This window comes from Wolffia australiana, chromosome 7 (assembly GCF_029677425.1).
Source record: "Wolffia australiana isolate 7733 chromosome 7, ASM2967742v1".
Classification (NCBI taxonomy): Eukaryota; Viridiplantae; Streptophyta; class Magnoliopsida; order Alismatales; family Araceae; genus Wolffia; species Wolffia australiana.
The window spans coordinates 16,302,900-16,314,727 of NC_135841.1; the positions used below are offsets into that span (position 1 = coordinate 16,302,900).

Consider the following 11,828-nt stretch of genomic DNA (forward strand, 5'->3'; position numbering starts at 1 on the left):
ATATTCTAAATTATATAGATTATCAAATATTGAGTTGATAAGCTTATGGAATTCTTAACTATATTATTGCATGGGTCTTGAGTGTTAGACCCACAAGGTATATTGCAGATTGGTATATATACTTCAATAAATAAATTTTTTTATGAAAAATCACATCTGTTATGAAAGTATACAAATCCCTCAAGAAATCAATCATAGTTTGTCTTTGGTTAAAAGTCCTTTATCCCCACATCTCATTTGACACCCTCTTTTTTCAAAGTTACAATAGTAGATGGGCATGCTTCTTGTGTTGATGATGAGGGTTAACATATCAAGTACCAAAGAGATACATCTAAAGGTTAGACATAAGCAAAGATTTCGACCAATCGTTGAAGAAACCAAACAGTAGCATATACAATTAGAACAATATGATTTAGTCATCATTATTTTTAATTTCATTTTAAAGATATGCTTTTGAATTACTTTATTATGTGACATATAAGAGATCCAAAGCATATATCATGACATATATGGGATGACATCTTGGAGTTTTTTTTTTGCACAGCTAAGTCACTTGAAGAGTCTATATGTAACAATAGATAAGTTCCATGAATTGTTATCATAAATGCAATACTTTCAAAGACATGGTGTAGCTTAGGACTGTACTTGTCTGTACCTCAGCCAACAAGTCATGTCAGATCAGCATGTGATTAATTAATTGATATTTTGTTTCAAAATAATTATTTAGGTTAACCAATAAACGATCAGTAGGCAAATCTTGCAATTAATATGGACAATCTTATCCATTACTATAGCATCGGTTGAAAAAAGTTCCCAAAAATCATTATTCTCATATCAATAACTGATAAAAACTTTCTATAGATTCTTTATCGCCACATCAATTTTTGTGGAGAGAAACTAGAGAATAATCCATGTCTCTAAGCATATCTCGATATCAATTGAGTTGGTCATCGAGCTTGGTAATAAATTTAGAAATTGAAATTTCTGGAGCTTCAGATTAATTGATAATATGATAAATGTGCTCATACTTTGATCCATTTAGATAAATTTAAGCACATAAAATTTGATTCATCATATGACTAACTATAGAATTTAAAGTTTTTGAAATTTTATACTTGACTTATATGTGAAATAATTTTACTGTACATGAGTATTTTGAAATCTCATATGTGGGAAATTTACAGGAATGAAATTTGATAGTGATCAATGAACTAGAGCATTGCATAGGATTTTTATTGTAATTTCTGTAGGCTATTGGATATACCAGTCCAACTTGGGTTTTGAGGTTTAATGGAGTATCTATAGGGTCATGTCTTGTATCCCTACTCAAAACCCTCATACTTCTCTTTTAAGGAGCTTTAGAGATTCGTATTAAACCAATGAGGAAAAGAGGTAGGAAAAGCAAGGGGTGAAAAAAAGAAAATAAATAGATGGGCATTTAGATCATGCCCCTTTTAATAAGTTTTATCTTCTTGTCCCTGTTTACATAATTCTAGACGTGCTCTACCATTGACAAGCCAGCAGGACAATGATATCTTAAATCTTAGTTATTCAATCTGTTCAAAGTATTTCGATCCCTTCATCCTTTGCTTGCCCGTTAATTGCAAAGAAAAACATCTGGTCATGGAAAAAAATAAGCATTCATGATTAGGAATAGTCATTTGGGGTTCCAGATGTGAGCATCACCACTATATGAATACAGATATATATTTGGGGTTCACTATATATATATATATATTATGACTTTATATATATATATATTCCACCACCAGCCCCATCAATTTCCCCCAATTCCCTTCCTTATCCAACACATTCCATCTCTATCTGCCCATTGTCCTTCATTTTATCTCACTAGACTCAAGTTTTCTGTTGATATCTAAAGCTTAAATGATACCTCTAGTCTTCACACATAAACTCGGATTTGTAAAGTCATAAATTTAACATCCCAAAATTTGCATCATGGTTATTCTACGCTAAAGTCCTCTTCAAATCCCATTCAAAAATTTGTGGCTTTTGGTTTTACTCTATGGTGATGTTAAAGTTTTTGTGATCCCGTTGACCTTGGCCCAGGATTGCATGCCCATGTGCAACAAAGCTGGGTGCTGCCGCCAACCTCTGAAAATGATAATTTTTTATTTGTAATTATTTAAAATTTTAGTGATCTAAAATTGAATTATAATCATATATATTATTTCTAGTAGTTTTTCTTGTAAAATAAATTTACTAAACATATCTAATAATATTATTTTTCACTTAAATAATTTTTTATTTGAATTTAATGATAAAGTTTTGACAGTCCAATACATTCATGTTTACTATCCAATATTATGAAATTAAATTGAATTACATTTAAGATTTGAATCATGCCTACTTTCCTGCTGAATTAACAATGCTTTAAAGCCGCAAATAAATTCCGATGAATACAACCGTTGGTCTGTGAACTTATTTCTTTCATTTGCAAACTTTGAAAATTCTAAAATGAATGTCTGGTTGTGTGTGGAACAACCCCTTTACTTCAAATATGTTACTTATTTGGTATTTAGTAAAAAAGTTATACTAACTCAGCCTGGAGTTTAAATTAAAACAATGTCATAACACCCCTATATATGTACTTGTGTCCAATTATAACAGTTTGTAATAGATTGATATATTTAAGCTAGTAAAATATCATGCAAAATATTTGATACCTGATATTCAAGTAAAAATAAAAAATATGGTACTATTTGTTCTCAAGTAAACGTGACTGTAAAAAGCTTGAATGCCCTAATTTTATGCCAGATCTGATTGCCCTATTGGACCTTTATTGGGTTGATGTGGCCAACATGGGCTCAAATGGTCCGTAAACGTTGTATCGGTGTAGAAAAAAATGGATAAAAACAGAAGTTTTTAATCCAAAGATTATGGTGTGGAGACGAATCTACCTTTTTTTTTTCCTAGCGAAGGCTGGATCCTTCCTTATCGGAAACAGCCGGAGACAAGACCAAAACTTCACCCCTATTCTCAAGCCTGACCGTCGCCGGCAAGTCCTCCACAGCCACCTTCACCACGTCCATCCGGTTGCCGATATCCGCAAAGTACCGGCTGACACAGTAAACGCCGACGGCCGCCGCGGCCATGCCATAAACGTTAGCGGAGAGAAGTCTGACCGGCGTAGAGAAGGCCGCCGCCAGGGGCCCCCCGACGAGCGATATCGCCTGCCCACTCTGCCCCATCACTCCCTGGTCCATCGCTATCAGCCCCGTCTTGCAGTAGATGGCGAAGTCCTCGCAATTACTGTTAAACACGTTATAGCCTCTGAAGCCATTTCCGAGGAGATAATTGGCTCGGTGAACGACCACGGCGGGCTCGTCCGCGATGGCAGTGGTGCAAGTCCCGCCCCGCGCCTTGGCGATGAACAGGGCGGGGCTGACCTCGTACTCAAACCGGTAGAGAACTCCCCCACCGAGAAAACAAAGCAGGCACGACGAGACCACCCCGCCCAAATCCTCTCTCAGATGCGTGCATGAAGAGCAGGGAGATCGCGCAGGGGCGGAGCTCGCCAGGATAACGTCGAGGATAGTGCCCGTTCCCATCTCCTGCCCTCGTCCCCTTGTAAAGTGGACGACTTTATCGTTACCCACGTAGATGCCTAGAAAACTAGAAGCTTGTAAAAACTATAAACTTGGAAACCCTAGAAAACTCGAATTTTCGGCAGGGAATGAGTGTTAGAGAGACCGTGATGGGCGTAGATGTAGGCCGTTCGCCATGAGTAGATGTGGTCGCCGGGCTTCAGGCTCTCCGTCCCGATCCTGCGTCGAAACAAATACGAAATCCTTTTGATGGGTTCATTCTTTCGATATGGAGGAAAGCAGATCGGGATTCTTGTACCGGTTCGAGAGAAGACCCATCGTTCTTCTCTGGAGAATCTGCGCCTTGCCGAGAAGACGCCACCAAAGAGAAAGGGGAAAGAGCGAGAGCGAGAGGAAAAAGGGAAATTGTTGTGCACGCCACATGTTTACGTCTCGATATTTCCCATCGGCGCACCGTCCGTCATCCTGGCGTCCTGTCCCATCATAGGTGAAGGACCTTAAAAATCACAGGAGTCCTGAAAAATTCATTAGATAAGAAGACGTGCACAAATAGCCCTTTGAAATGGGGGGAGATGAACGCTTGGTTGATGGATGACGAACTGTTATCCATTCCGCTCAAATTTGTCATCCATCGTTGAGGGGAGCGATGTACCATTCCTGAACGAATTAAATTGGGCAAATACTACGAAAGAGCATGAACTTTCGTTTTTGTCAGCCGGGCAGCATGAACTTTCATGCTTGTCTAAAAAATATCATGGGCCAATAAGAAGACGCCACTTGGCATCTTCTTATTTTTTCTTGTCAGCCATGGTCAACTGCTGACGTGGTAGCCATCGTGGCAGCAAGGTGGACTCCACGGTGGCATCCACGTCAGCAGCCGCCGCCGACGCCCCCCGTCTCCACTGCCGACGCCTCCCGGGGGAGGAGGGCGAGGCGAGGAGGGGGCCGGGCGGAGGCGGGGGGTGGTGGCGGCCAGGGAGGAGGACGGGACGGGCAGGGGCAGCTGCAGGCAGAGGAGGGCTGGAGAGAGGGGACAGCGGGGCGGCGGGCGGCGGCGAGGGGTGGGGAGTGGCGGGAATGGGGAGGGGTGGGGAGCGGCGGGGAAAGGGGGAGCAGGCGGGGCAGCGGCGGGAATGGGGAGGTTGGGGAGCGGCGGGGAAGGGAGCAGGCGGGGCAGCGGCGGGGAATGGGGGAGGGGTTGGGGGGAGCGGCGGGGAAGGGGGGAGCAGGCGGGCAGCCCGGGAATGGGGAGGGGTGGCGGAGCGGCGGGAGAGGGGAGCAGGCGGTGGCGCGGCGGGAATGAGGAGGCGGCGGAGCGCGGGAAGGGGGTAGCAGGCACGGCGCGGGCGGGAAGGGGGAGCAGGCGGCGGCACGGCGGGGAAGGGGGGAGCGAGCGGGGGCGCAGCGGGAAAGGAGGGAGCCGTCCCGTCCTCCTCCCTGGCCACCACCACCCCCCGCCTCCGCCGCCAACGCAGACGGGTACGGGCGGCGTCGTCGGCGGCCGGAGACGGGCGTCGTCGGCGGCCGGAGACGGGCGGCGTCGCCGAGAGCGGCGCCGCGGCGTCGGCGGCGGGCGGCGGCGGCCGGAGACGGGCGCTGCCGGCGACGGAGACGGGCGGCGCTGCCGGCAGTCAGAGACACGCGCGGCGACGGCCGAGATGGGCGGCGTCGGCGGACGGAGACGGGCGGCGTCGTCGGCAGTCAGAGACACGCGGCGGCGACGGCCGGAGATGGGCTGCGTCGGCGGATGGAGACGGGCGGCGGCGGGGGACGGAGACGTGCGGCGGCGTGGGCGGACGGAGCCGGGCAGCGTCGGCGGTGGCCGGAGATGTGGATGCCACCGTGGAGTCCACCTGGCTGCCACGGTGGCTATCACGTCAGCAGTTGACCATGGCTGACCAAAAAATATAAGAAGACACCAAGTGGCGTCTTCTTATTGGCCCATGCTATTTTTTAGACAAGCATGAAAGTTCATGCTGCCCGGCTGACAAAAACAATAGTTGATGCTCTTTTGTAGTATTTTCCCAATTAAATTCAATCATCGGTCATCTGTCACAAATGACGGATGACTGGTTACAAAAGCATCAGAACGATGACGAAGATGAATGATGACGTCTTGGATGACAAAAAAATAGTTCAAAATAAAAGTAGAATGGAGTAGACAGAGACGATAGAGATGATGACCAAGGATGTTCCGGATAATAACCATTTATGACAAGAAAAAGAGATGTTAATGATGGGACACCAAGTGTCAACACTAGGATGTAGGGATTGCCCGTCCTGATACCAGTATTGGGACAGATGCTGTACCAGATATGGGAAATAAAATTTATGGTGTCTTGTTTTTTCTGGTATCTGGATATCAGATGTCGATACAGTACCAATATCAGATATCGATATCCGTTTCGATGTCGTCATCCGCCTTTGTCTTAGGGGCACGATGTCGATATCGGATATCAATGTTGGATATTGAAGTCCGGTATCGAAGTTCGATATCCAACATCTATAACAGTATAACCTATGTTTCAGTTGAAAATTTTAAAATTATTGGTGGACGGTGGCGACAGCGGCATCAGCGGACGGTGGCAACATTGGTCAGGAGTTCTCTTCTTCTTCTTCTTCTTCCTCTAATTTACTTTCTAAGTTGAATGTCTCTTGCGGCATGGCGAAGGATAGGCTCGTTTCTCAGTTGGTTCAGGTCAATTCGTGGCTTGGTCTGCCTTGTGATATTGAGTTCCATTTCATTATGGAGTTCTTTCGCAGTTCTGATTGCTGTTCCTTTTGTGCTTCTTTGCAGCATTTCGAAGCTGCGGATATTGGAATGCTGTCAAGGTGTCTTTGTGTTCCATTTGTGTCCATTCGCGTCGGAAAGGTCGACAAGCGTGGGACACTTCTTTGTCAAACAAGCAACAGCCACCAATTAAATTCTCACGCCACAAGCATCATTACATGCCATTTTTCGCTCGAATGGTTTCAGTTCTATGGTGCCTCGATTCGTGATTTTTGTCAATTGATTTTATACAACTGCTTGATGCCATACTTCGTAGATAATTTTTTCTAGTCTGTTTGCATAAAACTTCTGACATGGCTCTTGTTCGCTGCTTAATGAGGCTGTTTCAGCTCTCTGTTCCAGACTGTTCCGTGGTGAAGCTGCTTCTCCTCCTCTTCTTATTCTTCTTCTTCTCGTTTCGTCCCTCTTTTTCTTCTTTTTCTCATTCTTAATTGATTTTATATACCCGCTTGATGCCATACTTTTTCATTGATTTTATAAATCCACTTACTCTTCTCCTCCTTTTTCCTCTTCTGTTCTCCTCCTTTTTCTTCTTCTCTTATCCTCCCTTTTCCTCTTCTCCTCTCCTCCTTTTTCCTCTTCTCTTCTCCTTTTTCTTCTTCTCTTTTCCTCTCCTCCTTTTTCCTCTTCTCTTCTCCTCCGTCATTTTCTTCTTCTCTTCTCCTCCTTTTTCCTCCTCTTCTCGTCCTTCTTTTTCTTCCATTCTCCATTTTTTTCTTCTTCTCTTCTCCTCCTTCATTTTCTTATTCTCGTCTCCTCCTTTTTCCTCTTCTCTTCTCCTCCTCCATTTTTTTCTTCTCTTCTCCTCCTTTTTCCTCTTCTCTTATTGTCCTTCTTCTTCTCTTCTCCATCTTTTTCCTTTTCTTTTCTCCTCCTTTTTTTCTTCTCTTCTCCTCCATTATTCTTCTCCTCTTCTCCTCCATTATTCTTCTTCTATTCTCCTCCTTTTTCCTTTTCTCTTCTCGTCCTTCTTCTTCTTCTTCTCTTCTCCTCCTCCTTTTTCTTCTTCTATTCTCCTCTTTTTTTTCTCTTCTCTTGTCCTTCTTTTTCATCTTATCTTCTCCTACTTCTTTCTCCTCTTCTCTTTTCCTCACTTTTCCTCTTCTTTTCTCCTCCTGCTTTTTCTTCTCTCTCCTTCTCTTATTTTTCTTCTCTTGTCCTTCTTTTTCATCTTACCTTCTCCTACTTCTTTCTCCTCTTCTCTTTTCCTCATTTTTCCTCTTCTTTTCTCCTCCTTCTTTTCTTCTTCTCTTATTCTGTTTTTTCCTCTTCTCTTCTCCTCCTTTTTTTTCATCTCTTCTCCTCTTTTTTCCTTTTCTCTTCTCCTCCTTTTTCTTCTTCTCTTCTCCTCCCATTTTCCTATTCTCTTTTCCTTTAAAATTTTCTTCTTCTCTTTTCTCTTCCTTTTTCCTCTTCCCTTCTCCTCCTTTTTCTTCCTCTCTCTCCTCTTCTCTTCTCCTCCTCCTTTTTCTTCTTCTCCTCTTCTCTTCTCCTCCTTTTTCTTCTTCTCTTCTCCTCCTTATTTCATCTCTTCTCTTTTCCTTCTTCTTTTTTCTACTTCTTTTTCCTTTTCTCTACTCCTCCTTTTTCCTATTCTCTTATCCTCCTTTTTCCTCTTCACTTCTCGTCCTTCTTTTTCTTCTTTTCTTCTCGTCCCTTTTTCCTTTGCTATTCTTCTCCTTCATTTTCCTCTTCTCTTCTCGTCCTTTTTCCTTTTCGTTTCTCCTCCTTTCTCTTCTTCTTCTTCTCTTCTCCTCCTTATTTCACCTCTTTTCTTCTCCTTCTCCTTTTTTCTTCTTCTCTTCTCCTCTTTATTTTTCCTCTTTTCTTCTCCTCCTCCTTTTTCTTCTCTTCTCCTCCTCCTTTTTCCTCTCTTCTCCTCCTCCTTTTTCCTCTTTTCCTCTCCTTCTTTTTCTCTTCTCTTATCCTCCTTTTTCTTCTCTTATCCTCATTCTTTTTCTTCTCTTCTTCTCCTCCTTTTTCCTCTTCTCCTCTCCTACTTCTTTTTCTCTTCTATTATCCTCCTTTTTACTCTTCTGTTTTTCTCCTTTTTTTCTTCTCTTTTTTTTTCTCTTCTCTTATCCTCCTTTTTACTCTTCTGTTTTTCTCCTTTTTCTTGTTCTCTCTTTTTTCTCTTCTCTTCTCCTCCTTTTTCTTCTTCTGTTATCTTTGTTTTTTTCTTCTTCTTCTTTTCTCTTTCTTTTTCTTGTTCTCTTCTCCTCCATCTTTTTCCTATTCTCGTTTTCTCTTGCTTTTTGTTCTTCTCTTCTCCTTCCTTTTCCTCTTTTATGCTCCTCCTTTTTCTTCTTCTCTTTCCCTCCTTTTTATTCTTCTCTTCCCCTCCTTTTTGCTGTTGTCTTTTTTTCCTCATGTTTCTTTATCTCTTCTCCTTCTTCTATTTTGTCTTTATATTCTCTTGCTCATGTTTCCCTCTTCTCTTGATTGCATTATTGATTACTGTTTTTTATTTGTCTTCTCTTTCTGCTTAGTCATTTTACCATTCTTAGATTACTCTTGCTTTTACCTGTTTTTTTCTGTGTATAAATTTTAGATTTTCTGCGTATAAATATTATCTTCCTTGTTTAGATTTTCAAGCATATCGTATCATAATGCGTTCCTGTAATCTAGTAGAACCAAACGTTGATAACCGACTTATGCTTCTCAGAAGAATGGACACATCTATAAATAATGCCCTGCCGCAAGACTCCTCTGGGGTAGGATCCCAAGGTCATGAGGAAACCAATGCCAGGACATCTCATGGGGCACAGGGTCACCCACAATCAAACTGATCAGTCATTATAGACTACTTCGTACATACTGGTGATGAATACTATGCATGCTTGATGTGTCGTGAGAAGAACCCGTACAGTAAGAAAAAAGCAATCAAGTGGCAAGCTGACAAGCGCACCAATGTATTTTTGAGACATTTGAAATCTTGTCATCATGATCGTAATGCGGATCTAAAGGGCTTGGTCGACAAGCAGCAGCTGCTTATAACCGAGGCCACGGATGACCAACCACATGGAGGGGCAATCCGACGAGGACCTCTAAAAGGGCATACCCCTGATGAGACAAAGAATGTTATTGCGCGTTTCATTTGCTTAACGGATTCCTCGTGGAGCATCATTTAGAATGTCACATTCAAAGAGTTGTGGTGCTATGCGACACAGTTGGACTTGGACCCCCAAGTGCGAAGGTCATGAAGTAGTGGACGATCCAAATACATGGCCGCATGAAGAAAGACTTGAAGAAGCTATGGGATAGCGTCGACCGAGTGTCCCTCACTAAAGATGCATGGAGTGGGGAGAACGGTACTGGTCTTCTAGGCATCATGGTTTATTGGGTGGACGAGTAGTGGGTGTACCCGAAGCATGTACTTTCCATCCGATAGATCCTAAACAAGCATGAGGGGGACACCATGACGTCCATCATTCTCTAGGTCCTGGAAGAGTTTTGCCTGCATCCAAAGGTCATCATTCAACAACCAACTTCTCTTCTAAGTTAAACATATGATTTTATACATAACTTCTATTTATGCAGGTTTACGTTGTGACTACTGATAATGCATCTGTTAATAAGGAGGATGTTGTCAGTGATTGCAAAGAAGATAAAGACCGTCAACTTGACGTTTAGCGCCAAATGACATGTTACATGTGTCACAAATACATTTAAAATTATCGTCCAAGCGGTAATTAAAAGCTTTGACATTCCTTCGGCCCAAATAGTAGAGCCCGAAGAAGGCGATGTGGGCAGGACCGCTGAACAGTTTGATAGCAACGAGGTCAACTTGGATGCAGATATATTCTTAGTGGCTGAAGATAATGATGGAGCACGTCATTTGTTATATTTGGATGATGCAATAGCGAAGGTGTGGATGCTAGTGCATGGCATTCGAAGCTCTACTTAATAGCGAGAGAAGTACTCAAAAGCATGTGAAGATGACCCTGAAGTTGAGATAGTAACATGGTCATGTTGGACACCCAACCCAGTGGAAGATCACATATGCTTCGTTATCCGTTGCCATGAAGAAACGTGATGTGATTGATTAAGTATCGAAGAATTTTACCAAAAAGGGAGGTCGACAAAGATGTCGAACAATAAGTGGGAGTTGGTGAAAGAATTTTATCGCATTCTTGGGCGGTTCTCTATATCTATTGATCATGTTTGTCAGATAGAGACGCCGACCATATGTGATGTATTATTTATCATTGACGGTCTTCTGCGCCATATGGAGGAGGTACTCCAAGAAATTGAAGAGGGAACCTTCTTCTCTTATGTACGGCGGCTGCATGAAGGGGATCACTACAATAATGGCACAAGCATGCAAGGCGAGGCAACACAAGTTAGCGTAGTATGCAGAACTCCTCTGGGTAATGAAGCAATCAATACAACAATAATAATGGACCCATTCCACAAAGGCTCCATGCTCCATGAGGGCAACATAAAGTCAACCATCACATATATATGATCTCTCTTGCCGCGTGACTTGCAAACACATACGATGGCTGGTCCCATTCAAATGGAGCACCCAAAAGGAAGAGAGTTGGACACTTGGCTACAAAGCACTATGCAAAAAGTCCAACATACACCCTTGTCAGCGAGGTCCGCCTTAGACGAGTTCAGCCAGTATCTGACAGAGGTCGAGGGAGTCTTCATATCACTATCTTGTTAGGCCAGCATGGGGCAAAACTCTGCCCTTTACTTGTCCGACTACAAAAGAATATTGTATGTCTATGCAACAAGCGCTCCTAGTGAACATATGTTATTTGCGGGGAATGCTATTGTCACGTACAAGAGAGCACGTCTATCACCAATAAGTATTGAAACACTCATCACTGTGAAGTGTTGGCTGCATGCAGACAATAACCGATGGTACAATAATGTCGAGCTGGATTCGGATGGTGAGGATAGCGAAGATGGGGTAGTTGCATCATGTTGAGGTACAATCCCTTATATCGTTGCCCATATAATTCATATTTTAAATAAGTATTGTGTTTTATTTGTTTTCTTGGACTATGTAGGTGATGACCAAGTAAGTACAAACCGTTGATGGAGGCATGGAGAAAAGAAATACTATAAGGGAGGGCATACTTTGAAGGTGAAAGATTACAGAAGAAGCTTCTTGTGTTGCAAATTTATTATGTTAAGCTTCTTAATATTATATGTAGTGAATGTAGTGAATGTAAAGCTAAACAGTAAATATTAGTATCTTGTATAGTTCCAGCATGATATTTGGCCTTAGATGTACACAAATTTTCCCAAATTTTACCAAATTTCATAGTGTGCAGAGTATAATAAAAACTTCACATTATTTATGAAAATTATGATATAAACACTACAGGTTAATAATGAAAGATGAAAAATAATAACTGCTAATGAGTAACGCTCCTAATTTTTTTAACATAATGTCCTATGTTCTAAAACCTCTAAAATTATATATTACTACCATATTAAATTAACATATGATC

At 42.4% G+C, this 11,828-nt stretch overlaps 1 protein-coding gene and 1 long non-coding RNA gene across 2 annotated transcripts; one reads left to right on the forward strand and one right to left on the reverse strand.

The window, feature by feature from the left end:
* Positions 1-2,825: 2,825 nt before the first annotated feature.
* On the reverse strand, positions 2,826-4,027 carry LOC144705735 (NC domain-containing protein-like protein). Its single transcript, XM_078578526.1, has 3 exons — positions 3,868-4,027; positions 3,715-3,788; positions 2,826-3,628 (listed from the first exon to the last, which is right to left on the reverse strand). The coding sequence occupies exons 1-3, from the start codon at positions 3,990-3,992 to the stop codon at positions 2,934-2,936; spliced, it is 894 nt and encodes a 297-aa protein (XP_078434652.1). The 5' UTR covers positions 3,993-4,027; the 3' UTR covers positions 2,826-2,933.
* A 4,336-nt stretch (positions 4,028-8,363) lies between these two features.
* On the forward strand, positions 8,364-11,603 carry LOC144705643 (uncharacterized). The gene is made up of 3 exons (XR_013582071.1): positions 8,364-9,829; positions 9,901-11,300; positions 11,382-11,603. It is a non-coding gene; the product is annotated as an uncharacterized LOC144705643 (long non-coding RNA).
* Positions 11,604-11,828: the final 225 nt, after the last annotated feature.